At 44.6% G+C, this 16,448-nt stretch overlaps 1 protein-coding gene across 1 annotated transcript in view; it reads left to right on the top strand.

Annotated features, from left to right (window-relative positions):
* The window catches only part of LOC119409245 (lamin-A), a 27,559-nt gene extending 12,778 nt beyond the window's left edge, over window positions 1-14,781 (top strand). The window contains exons 3-13 of the mRNA XM_037676095.1: window positions 7,056-7,212; window positions 7,601-7,726; window positions 8,419-8,589; window positions 8,837-8,962; window positions 9,039-9,259; window positions 10,525-10,816; window positions 11,860-11,967; window positions 12,054-12,173; window positions 12,247-12,303; window positions 13,377-13,538; window positions 13,627-14,781. Of these exons, the coding sequence (XP_037532023.1) occupies window positions 7,056-7,212; window positions 7,601-7,726; window positions 8,419-8,589; window positions 8,837-8,962; window positions 9,039-9,259; window positions 10,525-10,816; window positions 11,860-11,967; window positions 12,054-12,173; window positions 12,247-12,303; window positions 13,377-13,538; window positions 13,627-13,662 (1,576 nt within the window). The 3' untranslated portion in view covers window positions 13,663-14,781. The remainder of the gene's footprint in view (window positions 1-7,055; window positions 7,213-7,600; window positions 7,727-8,418; window positions 8,590-8,836; window positions 8,963-9,038; window positions 9,260-10,524; window positions 10,817-11,859; window positions 11,968-12,053; window positions 12,174-12,246; window positions 12,304-13,376; window positions 13,539-13,626) is intronic.
* The last annotated feature ends 1,667 nt before the right edge of the window (window positions 14,782-16,448 follow it).

Here is a 16,448-nt window from a genome sequence, read left to right on the forward strand (position 1 = left end):
TATCAGCTCTATCTTCCGATCTAAGATAGAGCTGATAACACACACACACACACACACACACACAACACGCTTCTTCATCTTTACCTGAATGTGCAACGTGTGTGTGTGTGTGTGTGTGTGTGTGTGTGTGTGTGTGTGTGTGGTGGTGGTGGGGGGGGGGGGGTCGTCTCTGGGCACCTCAATCCAGTTCTGATTAGGGAATGTTAAAATCATTACTGTTGATCTCAAAACTTAAACCATACCTTATTATTCATCCATTTATTTATTTATTTATTTATTTATTTATTCTTCTCCCGGCTGCTCCTCCTTCAGGAGTCACCGCAGTGAAGTAACTCACAGGAAGTCTTGGTCATTGTTTTGACGTTGGACGTCCTTCCTGACGCAACCACAGACCACCGAGCTACCACAGCCCTCTGTGGAGCAGAGAGCTGCCGTAAGGCGCCCGGGGGAGCAGATGGTGGGGGTTAGAGCCTTGCTCAAGGGCCCAGAGTGGGGGAACGAGGGTGGAGTCAGGTGTGGGTGCTTCACCTTTCCCACCCACATTTTATGTCAGTCCAGGGAGTTGAACCAGCGACCTTCCAGTCACAGGCCCACCTTTTCTAACCTCTGCGCCACCACTCCCCCTCATGCCAAGTTCAGGGTGCCTAATGGGGGGGGGGGGGGGTGTCTGCAGCTTGAAACTTAAAACTTACAGGTTCTGCTGGGATTTGAGGGAGAAGCCGCGTTATTTTTTCTGCTGCTGGTTTTAGTTGAGTGAGTCATGGGGAAACTCCCCACCCACGTGGCTGCCGGGGGGGGTGGTGTTGGCGGCTGTGTTTACATAGTAACGTGCCATGTGTGCACGAGTATGTGGGAGCAACGAGGGATGGGTGTCGACTCTAATGGGGTTTGGGGGTCGGGAGGGTCTGGATGAACACGTCGGTCTAAAGCGGCTGTACATTAATAGTTCATGTTTTCACATAAACGCTCTGTGCTGCAGGATGTTTACTATAAGTATAAAGTATTTGTAATGAAACGTGTGTAATTATGTGTACGCGGCCACCCTGTTCGCTTTAAACCAGCTTTAAATATAAAGAGTGTTTATGAAACGGGATAATGAAAGTGTTCTTTGATTACTTCTGCTTTATCTGCAGTAAACGAGACGGTCAGTGTCTGTTTGGGGATTTAGGATTCATGATTTAAAAACCGAATGGTTTCGTGAAACGTTCACATTTTCAGCCGGATTAAACGACTCGATCCCTAAAAACTCGTTTTAATTCAAGGAGGCTCATCAGGAATGGAGGCTGCGCGTGGCGTCTGGAGGAACTCACAGCTCAGCTGTAAATTAAAGTTAAGTTTTTATTCATGAAGCACATTTAAAAACCGCTGCCGCGTCCAAAGTTCTGTTCAGAAAAGGGTAAACGCCAAAGTGCAAAAGTTTAGATGAACTAAAACTTTGATAAGTTTACGCAAAACACTTTAAAAAAATAATTCTGTTTTCCTGCTGAATTAAGCAAACGGCAGCAGAGCATCTTTATTTCAGCTCAGGTGTAGAAACGTTTAATTCTGACGTCGTTCAAAGAGCTTTTAACAGAACCTCGCTTCAAAATGTCTGAAATATTCCTTTAAAATCAGTCTGGAGGCAGTGAACACGTGAAGGACAACCACAGTTTGAGTTTTCTTTTTAGGTCTTTTAGCTGAAAGATGAAACTTTTGTAAATGCAGAGAAGTTTTTAAAAGTCAAACCTCGGTTTTATTTCCGACGTTAAAAAGAGTTTAAATGTTTACGAGACCTGAGGCAGCGCAAGCTAACGGTTGTTCAGTCTGGGCTTCACGGAGCGGTCACAGGTTAGGAGAGGTTCTGCTGCAGTCGCCTTAAAGCCCGGTCGTCCTCGCTGAGACGATCGTTAAAACAAACGGGTCGGAGCAGAACGTCCTGCAGGCTCCGAGCTGAGCTCACGTTTGATTTGTAAAGCACGAAGAACAAAACGAGCCGCTCAAATGGGCCGAAGGTCGGATCATAAACCTGCACGGGCTCAGATCTTACAGATTGCCCCGAGACGTCAAAAAAAAAGATGTAAAACATAGAATAAAAACAACAAAGTCCATGCTCAATAATCCAGGTATAAAATCCAACATTTTTCAGTCGGGTCATCTGGAATAGAAAGTAGAATAAAAATATTTTTCTTGCTCCTTCTCTTCCTGTAGCCGTGTAGCTGCTTTAACGTGCAATATGTTCCTGGAATACAATGTTTTCTTTCTGGTTGAGAAAAAAAAAACAAAAAAAACTCAGGTTTTGTTTCCACAGCATCCACAGTGCTGTGGAAACATGCAAGCTTGGTTACCATGGTAACATCACAGCCAAACAGGGGAGGATGGAGTGGGCTTCTTTTTTTCCACTCGTGAGGCGGAGTTCGTTTCTTGTTTCTGGGACGGACAAAGATAGCTGTGAGTCAGCCTGCAGGCCGGGAGCCCAGCCAAAGCTCCTCCTCCTCCTCCTCCTCCTCCTCCTCAGATGTCTCACTCCCCTTCGTCTCGTCTCTTTTTGTTGCTCCTTCACTTCATCCTCCTTCATCTTGCGGCTGCGCCACAGATATCAGTTGTTTGAATCCTTGATGAACTCCTCCAGAAGCAGTGATTCAACCACACAACGCGTAATTCTGTTAACGGCCGACGATTCTCTCGTTTGCTCCTCCTGTTGCTCGTTGTTGAGCTCAGTCCAACTCTTTGTTTTTCTTGAAGCCAGCCTGAAGGTTTTAAAACTTCTGCTCCTTCCTTTGAAACTCCGTGTTCAGACACTTTAACAAGCTTCTCGCTCTCCGGCTGATTTTACCGGATAAGATTTGTGGAAGTGATTCTTTAGTTTTCAGCTGAGGGAGTCGAGCGTGCGATGAATCAGAGCTTTAATAGTTCTGGAGACGGGTGATCATCTCATTCGTTGGTTGTTTTGATCAATTTTATTGACGAAGCTCATTTAAAAACGGGAAGAATCAACCGCGTAAATAAAAATAACTCCCGACATCGATTCCTTCAAAGCTCTGTTCTCTAAAACGAACATTTCTTCGTTTATGAGCAGATTGAACCGTTCTGAGCCGTTCATCCAAATATGAAAACCTAAACGTGAAGAACAATACGTGAAAATGAACATCAAGTGGACTTTAAGAAGGTCGGAGACCGTTTTATAATGTGAAGTAAAAACGTTGTTTTAGATCCACTTTTTATTTTATGACCTTTTTTCTGGATCAGAGCAGCGTGTCGGCCGTTGATGCTCGGCAGGAAGTCGTCGGGTCCAGCGAACGTCACGACCGCTGCACGATGGGACCGTTCAGGCTCCTTCAGGTCGTGTTCATCTCACAGCGACGTGGATCCACACTTTAATAAATGGCTGCAACAAGTTCACGGCTCGTTAACGAGCATCGTGGCGACGTTCAAACGATCGGCAGACGAGTTCTAACACCGAGTTGGGCCGAGCCGCTGGTGGAGAAGTTCTTCACTTCAGTCAGTGAAACGGCCTCCGGCTGGTTACCTGCCTGCTGGGCGTGTCGTCAAACCGCCTCGTCTTCACTGTGGAATTCAAGGAATGTTTCAGAGTATTTCCACTCCGTGTTTTTACACCTGGACCATCAGGAGGAACGTTCTCCTGCACGTCAAACGATAACCTGAACAAAACGTTTCTCCTTCCTCTCGCTCACCGTTCCTCCTCCTCCTGCGTTCGCATTTGTTTAAAGTCTCGCACAAATCCAGCAGCTGCTGTGCCTTTGAGCAAGGCTTTCTGCAGCTGCCGGTCGTATTGCACCAAGGTTTCCTCGTAATAATGAACGGGTTCAACAAACGCAGGTTAACGGTTCTGGAGGTCTTTATTTTAGTTTCAGCTGCAGAGAAACACGTTTTCCCTCCAAGTGGAGATAAAAGCAGCCAACAGGTGGAGACGGTGATCTGCAGGATTATGTCTCGATGCCGTTACTCTTTGTGGTTCGTAACTTAATTATTGTTTATAGCCCACCAGGCGGAGACTGTCGGTGACAAAGTGAGAATTAAAAAAGTCTGAGTCTCGGGGCCTCGCTCCGTCACAGGAGTTTAAAAGTTTAATCAAATTTACAGAACAATTTGTCAGAGTAGTCGGTCATCGTAAGCTTTTGGAGGCTTGGACTTAAAGTGACAACGTAGTTTAACGAAAACTGGTTCAGGATTGTTCATATCCACGATGGAATGAACGATGACCCCCACGCTGACGTCTGTAAATATAACTCCAATTGACGGCAGCGTAAACATGAATTAAACGGAACGGCAACAAGATTAAAAAAATTAAAGCCTTTTCAAACATTTTTTAAAAAACTGCAGCGTTTTACTCTCATTTCTTCAGAGGTCGTTCTTAACCCTTGTTTTGTCTTTTACATTTATTTTGTCCATTTTTTTAAAATTTTATTTATTTTACACGCAGTCGGTAAACGGGATGCTCTCATGACTTCACAGTAATTTTACGACACCCTCAGCGAAAAATCAGCCATAATAAAATAAACTACAAGTTATTAGATATTATATTTACAGTATCGTAACATTTAATTCGCTTCAGTTTGGATGTAAAAAGCAAAAACTCTCCTTTAATGTGCACAAGTGAACATTTAGTCTGAAGCTGCTTCACGTGCGCGCAGGCTGCAGCATCGGGCCTCCACGGCTCAGAACGGCCGACTGTCCTTAACTTACCCCCGTTCGTGGTTAGAGTAAAAAAAAACAAAGAGTTTAAAAATAAAAATAAAAAAAGAACTCCAAGTCCGTCCATTGAGACGAGTCTGACCGAAGACCAGGTCTCATTTTCAGCTGCTGGATCTGAAGGACCCGGTGAGCTGCAGGGTCTTCACAAAACTCCAGACTGGAACAAAAAAAACTGTCAAACTTTGATTTTTATTTTATTTTATTCAAAAATTTACATAAAATAAATATTTTGGTGCGCGTATTAAAAATAATGTAAATAATTTTTAAACTAAAAACCCTTAAAATGTTAAAATAAAAAATAAACCTGTTCAGGCTGAGATGTCTCTAAAATGTTGAGTTTATTGTAGAAAATATTTAAAAAAGTATTTTTAGGCAGGACAATAATGTGATTAATGTTTCTCCCAGTAACGAACATGAATGGTCATGAGTTAAAGGACCATGCAGGGTTAGTTATCTGCAACAGGTAAAATGTTGCCTGTTCATAACTTCTCCACAGAAGCCCATTTGGAAACAAGTGAAACGATTCATTTGAACAGATTTACAACGACTGGCCCGATTCTGACCCGTCTCCTCCTCTGCTTCTTTCTGCAAGCAGCTCTTTAAATCGGTTCCTGTAGTGGTTGGAGGGGCGGTGCGCACGAGCACATGCGCAACAAACGTGAGTTCCTTTAATTCAACTCTGCTTCCTCTGAGATGGACCTCAGCGGGCCTTTGTTCAGCGCCGAGCGTCGGGTTAACGGTGACTCAGCGTTTCACTTTCTGCCGCTTCATGCTCCACTCAGAAATCCGTCGGCTCGTTTTATTAAAGGAAAAGTGACGGAACATCTGGCCACGACTGCCAAGTGTTTTAGGGAGTTACGTTGATGAAATCCAACGAGAAAAGACTTCAAGGAGACGCAGAAACAAAAACTAAAACCGATGTTTTTATAAAATCCAATGTTGGGACGTTTGTTGACATCCTTTCATCCGTCCCCGAGCGGAGACTGGAAGCAGCTCTGCTCATGTTGGAGCACGAACACTTGAACAGTAGGTGACGAACCAACCTCCATCTGTGAGTGCAGGTCAAACAAACATGGCTGAAGTTGCTCCTTCCACACGCCAGGATGCATCGCTGTGCCACCTCAATCAATCAATCAATCAATCAATCAATAACCTCCCTCTGTCCTTCTCCACAGTGTAACTTGAACATGTTGCACCAAAAACATTTAGGTTTGTTTCATTCTCTGTTCAATTCCAGTCCAGAAAAACACTCGTCTCCAAAACTGCATTCACTGTTCAAACCCGTCAGAGACGAACGAGGTCATCAGCGTTCCACTTGTTTACTTTGTTTGTTTGTTTATGTATAAAACCCGTGACTGTAAACATCACAGTGTTGACAGATGCAGCTCTCAGAGCGTGCGTCATGGATGACTCTCAGCTACTACCTCAACACATTTCAGCTCGGTGTCTGTACCTGACCGTTATAAACTTGTTAGCGTTGGCTAAGGTCCATCAGCTGTGGCGGCCATCTTGTAGAGGGACATCTAATGAGTTTCAATAAAATCTGTGCAGGGTTCATGAGATATTTTGCTAACAGACACAGGCAGTTGCACGACTGCTTGGTTTTCATAGCAGCAGGTGACGTTTGTTTGTTTTTCACTAAATACTGTTGGAACAGTTTATTTTAAAGTCGGGACTTTTTGTTTCTCTGTGGTTTCATCTTTGCAGTTTTTAAGTTTTATTTAATTTTTCCTCTGGACTTTGAACCTTTTTAAAATCCAGCTGAAGTGAAACTTGTTAGTTTGATAAAAACGTGCACGCGTTTGTTCTCGACACATCGTTTTGTTCTGTTGTGATTTGTTTTATGGGCTTGTATTCATTTGTGTATTTTTCAACAATAATATATTTAATAAACTCGGTAACGTCTTTAAACGACTGACTTTAATGTTATCAGCTGAGAGTACAAATTTATTTCCTTTTAATCTTGATATGAATGTTTTGTTTTCTGCAGGTAAACTTATTTCTTTCGTCCATCACTGCTTGGACTTTTAATTTGTTTTATGTACCATAAAATTCCTATACTTTAACTATTCACCATTTTATTTAAACATTAAAATAAACCCTCGTGTAAAAGTGACGCTTGTTAAATGAGACCCAAACGTTCGTTTGAGTTTTCCCAAACCATGACGACTTTAAATCATCTGATTAAGACAGACTCATAAAAATCATTTAACATCTTGGTTGCTTAGCAACAAGCTGTTAAATATTTTCTCCAACACGTTTCGAAACACCGTTCAACAAACGTTTGAACGTCAGAAACTTCCAGACGTATCGGCAGCGTTGATCGTCCCAACTCCTGAATCCTGTCGTCCTCGTCTCCGCAGGAACGCTAAGAAGGTGTCGGACCTGGAGGCGGCGCTGGTCCGGCTCCGGGACCTGGAGGCCATGCTGAACTCCAAAGACGCCGCCTTCACCACCACCCTGGGGGAGAAGAGGGGTCTGGAGGCCGAGGTGAAGGAGCTGAAGGCCCAGCTGGCCAAGGTAACGGAACCTCAGGTGGTTTTTGTGTTCTCCGCCTCGGAGCTCATCCAGAACCGCGGACCTCAGGATGTTTGTGTTGTCCCTGGGGGGTTGGGAAGCGTGCAGGAAGATGTTGACGCCACACTTTAACGCCCACAGCTCAGGCTCTCTGTGATCACCTGTTGACGGGACGTGATTCTCCTTCATGCAGAGCTCCTCCATGGAGGAGGTCACTTCCTGTGAACCCTGCTGGTTGTGATGAGGTGGCGCTGGACTGCAGCCTCTGCTGGTTGGATCAATGAAGCTCTGAGCTGTGGCTCAGCTCCACCTGCTGCTCAGACGCAGCAGCTGCAGGTTTCCTTCTAACGGGTCCAGTTTTCTCATCGAGTGTCCTCCTCTCGTCTCCCAGCTGGACATCAGCTTGGCCGACGTGAAGAAGCAGCTGCAGGACGAGATGCTGAGGAGAGTGGACGCCGAGAACCGCCTGCAGACCCTGAAGGAGGAGCTGGAGTTCCAGAAGAACATCTCTGCTGAGGTTTGTGCTCTTCTATTTTTACCCGCCCGCCCAGCTTTTCTTCTTCTCTGCAGGATTTTGATTCGCGTCCAAACTCCTACCTGCTTGTTTTGCATCTCCCCTCCAGATGTTCTGCTGCACATTTTACATCTCGCCTCTCCTTAAATTCTGCTTTAATAACTCCGAGCCGCTCCGTGAACACTCTGCAGAACTTAGAAATTCTCAAATATAATTTCATCCTGCAATAAGATCTGATTTTTACTGCCGGTCGATGAAAGGCGAGTCTCGAACGCCGGCTGTGCTCTGGTTAACTGAATGTAAAAAACACAAAACGTCCATAACTCAGTCAGTTTCTATGATAATGAGCTACAGTGTGGTGTGGTAGTAGCTGAGGGTCGTCCACAACGTACAGCTGAGGTTTTCTAACAGATTGCACAAGATCTTCCATTATTTTGTAGATTTGACTCAAATATTTCTCAACATAAAATAATTATTTTCTGTCATGATGGTTATTTTTGCTTTCGGCTGCAGACGAGTCAAAAGTGGAAAAAAGATTCAGGTTCAAGTGTTCCGAGGAGCTGTGGATCGATTTGTCTGCAGCAGTAATTTCTGCTCTCTGACGGAGTGATCGCTGATCGATCTGCTGAGTGACGCCGCTCTCTGCAGGCGGAGACTTTGTTCTAATTAACTGAAGGTGGACGTTCATCCTGCAGGAGCTGCGCGAGTCCAAGCGTCGCCACGAGTCTCGCATGGTGGAGATCGACAGCGGCCGGCAGCAGGAGTTTGAGAGCAAACTGGCCGTGGCTCTGGCCGAGCTGAGGGCGCAGCACGAGGAGCAGGTCCACATCTACAAGGAGGAGCTGGAGAAGACCTACAACTCCAAGGTGAGTCCATCAGCTGCAGCTCTGTCGCCACCTGGAGGACAAACTCTGTCACTGAACAACTTTGTGAGCAGCTTCCTGGTCAAATTAAACAAAAGATTGATTTATTCTCCTTTAAGCTGAACCCAAAAGACAACTTGGTTCAGCCAGAACCTCTAAAGTCCAAATAACAACAGGACTGAACACAACAAGGCTGTAAAGTTTGCAGCTGGTTTATCGTCTCGTTCAGCTGATTGTGTCCGTGTTTCAGCTGGAAAACGCCCGTCACTCAGCTGAGAGGAACAGCAACATGGTCGGAGCTGCTCACGAGGAGCTGCAGCAGACCCGGGTTCGTCTGGAGGGCATGACGTCCCAGCTGAGCCATCTGCAGAAACAGGTACTTGCATCGGTCTGGAGCTCCTAGAACATCAGCCAGCCTGGTTTTTCACCGTAACTTCCTGTGTGTGTGTCAGCTGACGGCAAGTGAGGCTAAGGTGCGCGAGCTGGAGGAGACCCTGACGCGAGAGCGCGACCTGATGAGGCGACGTCTGGAGGACAAAGACCGAGAGATGGCGGAGATCCGAGCCCGGATGCAGCAGCAGCTGGACGAGTACCAGGAGCTGCTGGACATCAAGCTGGCCCTGGACATGGAGATTCACGCTTACAGGAAGCTGCTGGAGGGAGAGGAGGAGAGGTGAGTGGAGCGTAGTTGATTCTGTGCTGCGTCTTGTGGGGACTACAGCTGATTTGAAGGCACTTGTGATGCTCCTGCATTAAAGCAACAGAAAATAGTTTCAGAAACTGTTTTTTTCTCATCAGAGTTCCACAGCGCCTGTTTAACCAGCAACAATACTATTTTCAGTACATGGACATAGTCACTTCATTAACAGTGTTTCAAGTAGCATAGGAACTGCTTAATGTCTGCTAATACAGTCTTTAACAAAACTGCTCCGTAACACGGTATTTTACAATAACGGTGACTGAACTATCACTTACTACGTTTAAAAAACACTTTTATTAAGCACAGCAGAAAAACTTCATACCTCCTCCCACAGAATCCAAAATAAGAGACCGTCTGGTAGAGGGAAAAACCAATTTACCCACCATAATGGTATGATCCGTTCAACTTATCTGTTTAAACGCCAAACTGAAACCCAAAATAACAATCTGAGCCTAATATGGTTATCTGTAAAAGTAATAATTCACAACTACGGTCATAAGAACACATTAACTGCAAATAAAATCATAATTTCAAAGCCTGAAGTTACCCGCTGTTCTGCAGTGGATCTGTCGTCTTTTCAAAATAAAAGCAGCCGGTGCTCATAAGTTCCTACCACAATAAACTTCCCATTTCACAATCTAGTGTAATAACATCACACTGCTGCATGAGGACGGGACGAGACGTCCTGGAGACCTAAACGTGTTCCAGTAACAGATTCAGTGAAGTCGAGCTCAGGTGGAGCTGAAACAAGAACCAGACGGACCCAAACACAAACTGGAGTCTTTCAGGGTTCAGTAATCTCAATCTTAGGCCTTAAAAAGTCATATTTATGTCCAGATTTACCTTTTTAAGTCTTAATTACATTTAGTCTCATCTTAAATTTGTACATTCATCTCTTCTTCCATCAAATTTTTTTTTTGTGTGTGTGTGCGTCGTCAGAACTCACAGGTTCTGTGTCTGCAGCTCTGCCTGATGATTTCTGCAGGGTTTTTTTTTTTTTACAATGTAACAAAACTACAGCTCCCATGATGCAGCAGTCTTGCCAGGAGTTTGATATTTAGCTTTCTAACAAAAATAATCCGGTTCTGCTCCTGTTTGTTGTTTCTGTAAATCATTTAGATGATTTCCTCCTCTGGCGTTTCTGATTTGGCACAAAAACGTCTGCAAAGGTTGGAGCAGATCAGCTGATGAGGGGTTAACAAAACATTTACTGACCTTGTCTACCCCCCCCCCCCCAGGCTGCGTCTGTCCCCCAGCCCCTCCTTCACGAAGGTGACCGTGGCCCGCTCGTCCGGCTCCAGCCGCCTGCACCACTCCTCCGCCGTGGCCTCCAGCAGCCGCAACTCCTCCGGCGCCAGCAGCTCCAAGAAGCGGCGCCTGAACGACAACGACAGCGAGACCTCCAGCATGGTGGGCGGCACCGTGACCAAGGCCCGCATCAGTCAGCACGCCTCGGCCAGCGGGCGCATCACCGTGGACGAGGTGGACCTGGAGGGGAAGTTCATCCGCCTGAGCAACAAGGCTGACGAGGTACCAGATTTATGGACCTCGCCAGGAGGCTGCAAGAAGGACGTAACAATCCCTGCAGGAAGGAAACTAGTGCTGCTGTTAAATTATGACGTCATCTTCTGGGTTGAAACTCCTAACGATGTTTAAATGAACAAAATCAAAACCATTCAGAGAAAATTCACTGCACAAAGTAGATATGTTTTTAAATTCTTCAACCAAATATCAGCAGTTCTTACAATTTGGTTAGAATATACGAACATAGTTTTATTTTAGTTTGAAATTTAAATTCACTATGGATCAAAACGCTGTAAAACGTTAAAAGATGAAAAATGATTAAACTCCGTGCCAGCATCGAGACCTTTAAATGTGCTGCGTCCATATTAATGTTGTATTTTTAATTTTTACTATCTGGGATTTTATCAGAACAATCAGTCAAATCACAAATCAGAGCGTTAAACTGATCCCGAGCAGAGATCAGCATCAGTTACCACGGCAACGGCCGGATTCAGACGGAGCCTCAAACTCCATATTTCATCTTAACAACTAATTTGTTAATCTCACAACGCTCTGATCCTTCTTTCTGATTAATATTCATTAACTTTTTATACAAACATTTAGTTTAAATGGGTCTCGGCCAACTTGTACCACCTTTTCGTACCCGGTTGCTGCTTGTATCAAATGCAGAGGAAGCGCAACAAAGCCTTGATGTGTTTTTCAAGAAAATATTTTAAATATTTCTGGAGCTTTATGCCTGGTTTGAACAGAACTGCATTAAATAATGTCTTGTCTTGAAATATGGTTATTCTGAAAACATCCAGGGTTAAAGGCCTGAAGGCCCAGATTTAACCATGCCTAAGGTGATAAAACTCCGGGTACAAAACGGGTGGAGCTAGGTACGATCTGTAGCAAACTCCTTTTAAAACCCAAAAGGGTGCAGAGTGACTTAAATGATAAAATTAACCTAAAGTTGGACTTAAGGTCAGACGTGGAGCCATGGATGTCTCCTCCCGTTGGAACAAAGTTGGTTTCAATCGTTTGTTTCCGTTTTCCTCCCCGTCCTCCAGGATCAGTCTCTGAGCAACTGGCAGCTGAAGCGACAGGTGGGGAGCGGCGCCCCCATCGTCTACAAGTTCCCCCACAAGTTCACCCTGAAGGCCGGAGCCAGCGTGACCGTACGTTCACCGCCGCTGCCGACAAGACGAGAAACGGGTCGCATGGTGCTCGTATGATTAAAGCGTCCGTCTCAAACTCTTCACAGGTCTGGGCTGCCTCTGGGGGAGGAAGCCACAAGCCCCCCACTGACCTGGTGTGGAAGAGCCAGAGCTCCTGGGGGTCCGGTGACCTACTGCAGACCACCCTCATCAACGCCAACGGAGAGGTGCGTCTCCGCCCGCTGAGCTCGTTTCACCTCCGTTCAGTTTCAGCAGCTAAACGTTTGATTTCCTCACCAGGAAATGGCCTCGAGGAAAGTGACGCGCACGTTGTTCCAGGATGATGAAGATGAAGAGGTGAGCGCTGGGACTTTTCTCTGCTCGTTCTGAAAACCACAGTTCTGTCACTTTTCTTACGTTTCTGCAGGAAGTCAGTTTCTCTGCTCAAAGTAGAGAAAAGTTAATTTAACCTCGTTTTTATCTCCTGCTGGTTTTAACTTGAAACTTAATGTTTAATATTTAATTTAACTTTAAATCACGCTGCGGTCAGTCTAGGACAAACGGTCGCAGTGTAAATGTTTTTTATATCGATTACCCAAAACTAAGATAAATTTAACAAAATTAAAAGTAGAAACAAAAAGTTCTTTTTTTTAACGTTAAATTTGCTCTAAAATGTTTGTTTTAACCAGATGATAAAAAAATTGAGGTCATTTAGTGTCATCAACAAAAGCTGGAGATCAAACCCAAATTAACAGTTTTTTAACGCCAGCCTCTAAAATCGGCCCTAAAGCTGAGAGGACGAGCACGGAGGTGTTGACGAAGCTCAGCTGGAGGAGCAGGACTCGAGTTTCAACCAGCAGGGAGACCAAATCTTTGTTTGAGGGCGAGAGTCGAGTCCAAACTCAAAGGTTCGGTGGCCGTGAGCTGAAAATGAACATTTGATAAAACAGAATTGTATATTAAAAAAAAAATAATAATTATATTTGGAAAAAAACGGATGTGGTGGGGTTTGTTTTTAGTGTATTATTTTATGTAGTTATTTATTTACTATGTTTATTTATTACATTTCTTCAAATGTGATTCCGGCCACTTCCGCTTTGGCTTAATGTAATTCTGTTTTTTTCAAGTGTTGTTTTTTGAAATGTTCATTTACATTTACACCTCATGACCACCATACAAAGGTGCACGTGGAGCCCCAAGTGCAGACGAGCGCGTCCTGCGTCCACCGCAGCCACGCCCAAATGGTTGCAAGTTAAATTAGAGGGAAACCAGTTGTTCCTCAGACTGTAGGTCTGAGTCCTGCAGGCTCCGTGCAGATAACAGGAAGTGAAATCAGCTGGACAGGTTCTGTTAGGAGCTTTGGTTCTGACCAGAACTCGCTTCACGAAGCCTTGAGAACCGGGCCGAACCTGTATCGTGTCGCCCTGCAGGGAGCTCACAGCACGAGCGGAGCGGACGACCACGCCGAGTACAACCTGCGCAGCCGCACCGTCGTCTGCGACTCGTGCGGTCAGTCGTCGGATCGCAGCGGCGGGTTGGCCGAAGGCCTCGTGGGACAGTCCTACTTCATGGGAACCAACGAGCCCCGACAGGTGCGTCAGCACGGTGGAACAAACGAAAGCTTTCTTTTTGACTTGACTGCTCAAAGACCTGAATTTCTCTGATCTGCTTCCTGCTCAGGGCCGAGTGAAGCCGGAGAACTGCTCCGTCATGTAACCAGCCAACCGTCACCTGAACGCACCACAGAGGAGTCCTTTCCCTCCGTCAGGATGTTTGTCTTCATTTTTATATAAATATGATTATGGTTTTGTACCCAGGTTAGATTAGCTTCAAGGTTTGGGTGAAGGGCTCAGAGTTTTTCATGTTCCCGCTTCCTGCATGTCCGCTGCGCTGAACGCTTCTCCAGGACTCGGTTCTGTCCGAGCACTCGGCTCCGCTGACCGGCGCTTCCATCCCAGTCGGCATTTCTCGTTTGACCCCGACAGGTTAACGGGCCTGAGGTCCGTTCTCACCGCAGCTTCGGGCTGTTTATATGCAACAGGACAATCCTGCAAAGGCTCAGGTTTGAAACGTTTCCAAAGTGCTTTAAAATATTATTTTCAGCAAAACAATCATTTTGTCTGATCGTCCTCTGCTCAGATAAATCTGCTGCAGAAGAATCAACTCATCATGCTCAGATGTTTCATGTCCAGGATGTATTTATGATGTTTTTGTGCTTTAAATCAGAACAGATCAGAAATCTCATCAGCTGCATCTGTTTTTTTTTTAGATTAGAACAGCAGTCTTGTGACTGTCAGCCCCCCCAGCCCCCATCGAGCCTTTAAAACCGGTCACAAGCTTCTTTTTTTGTTTTCCTGCTCAGCTTGGTGCCTTCATGAACCTTCAGTTCAGCTTGTATCACTTCACGCTTTGCTTTTATCGCAGCAGCTCCACGTGTCCTGTCGTTCGGCAGCTGGACTCTTTTATACTCCAGTGGAAAGTTTAGCAAAATGGAAAATACTTGACGGCTGTTTATTTTTTGTCCGATGCAACAGTTATGTAATCTTTATTCCTCAAGTGCCTCGTCTTGTAACGACCCTAACGACCAGCAGGGAGCGGTTATCATGCAGCGTGTTGTTTTGTGTCAGCTGAACCTCAGTTCAGGGAGGAGCCGAAGCTTCGGCTGATGGTTGAGCTCCTGCTGTCGGCTCGTCATGAAACTTCCCTGTTTGATGCTTTAAACTCGCACCCAAAGCTGTTGATGCCAAAGATTTATTTTCCTTCCAGAGTTAACAGAGGCCGAGCATCGAGTTTTTTCTTTTCTATAATAATGCTGAATAAAAACTATTTTTTCCAGTGACTTTTGTCTTTTTGTGTCCGTCACTCAAACAACAAAAGAAAAGTGCAGATTTTTTAATTTACATTTTACACACACTCAAACGCATACACACACATTTACATTCAAAACACATCGATGTATAAAAAACATTTACAGCGTAATGTACATTCAGTCTGGTTTCTGTTCCAATAAAAACTTCAGACAAAGAAGTTAAAGCATTTTTCTAAAAAAAACTTTTTAATGCAAAGAAATTTTTTTACAATTCCACGACCAAACAAGCTCCATCTGACCTGATGTGTCCCCTCTGGGCTTCTGTAGTTGCAGGAGATGAGCAGGATGACGTAACGGACCAGAGTTTGGAATTTAGTTTTTCTTAAAGTTTACTCGTTTTGTTTAAAAAAAAAACAACTGATTTTCAGAACCTTCTAAAACAGGAAGTTTTAATAAAAATATTTAACTGAAACATGAGTTAAAGTTCAAACATTTTGAAGTGGGGTTCCTTAGAAAATTAAATGGTTAATATCTTACCTGTTGTAGACGACTACTTGTGTTTGGAGAGTTTATAAACAAGCTAACAGCTAATTTTAGGCTTAATCGTTTTTACGTCTTTAAAATTAATCTTAATTTATGCAAACACTGCTGCCATCTGCATTAAAATCTTCCAGCAGGAAATGCTACAGTTAGCTGCTGCTGTTTGCACTTATAACCACGGAGTCTTGTGTAAATACCTGAAGCACAACTGGTGCGGGAAAAGGTTATAAATGGATTTGTGTAAACTTCTTGTGAAGTTTATTAGTTTTCAACGGCCATGAGTCGAGCCGACGGCTCAAACTGTTCAAAACTAAATTATTTCTCCAAACTGAGGTCGTTTAAAGACACGAGCACAAACTTCATTTGTCTGGTTTCAAAATGGTAAAAATAACAAAATACTAAACAGCCAGCAAATTCTGACTTCAGCATTACGGACAAACATCAAGCCCTGAATTGTATTTGAAAATGTCTGAACTATCCCTTTAAGAGTGGAAGATGGTGAGTGTTGTTGATGTGGAGAAATATGGAGTTACATTTTTGGTAAAATCTGAGAAACTGGCTCAAATTTCTGCACAAAAACCCCCTAAAGTCCTGCGATGCACCTGAGGAAGAACCGATGGTTCCTCTGGAGAACTTCTGCATCGATCACATCTAATGAGAACGTTTCAAACATTCAGTAAACCACGAAGCTCCTCCAACAGGTGACAAAATCCACCTGAGACCCTGAAGAGCCTCCATCATCACCGAGTACCCTAAAAGCTGGAACTGAACAATCTGAGCTGAAGGCCTGTAGTCCACATCACTTCCTGTTTGTCACTTCCTGTTTGTGGATCAGCAGAAAAGGAGGTTCTGAATCCTGTGAACCACCTAAAACGGTTTCTTCTACATTCATGTGAGGTTGACTTTATACTTGTTTCCATATTCACAAAGTTTGTGTCCCACAGCAGCAAAAAGACGCGTTTAGGAGCAACGCTGGCTCAAATTACTGCGTCTGCTTCACGCTTTCAGGAAATAAAACACGTCCATGAACAGAAGCGTGGACCCTGCCAACGTTCTGCAGGAACAAAGACGGGACGTTGTGGACCCTGTCAACGTTCTGCAGGAACAAAGACGGGACGTTGTGGACCCTGCCAACGTTCTGCAGGAACAAAGA

Source organism: Nematolebias whitei, chromosome 5 (assembly GCF_014905685.2).
Source record: "Nematolebias whitei isolate Nwh7 chromosome 5, NemWhi1, whole genome shotgun sequence".
Classification (NCBI taxonomy): Eukaryota; Metazoa; Chordata; class Actinopteri; order Cyprinodontiformes; family Rivulidae; genus Nematolebias; species Nematolebias whitei.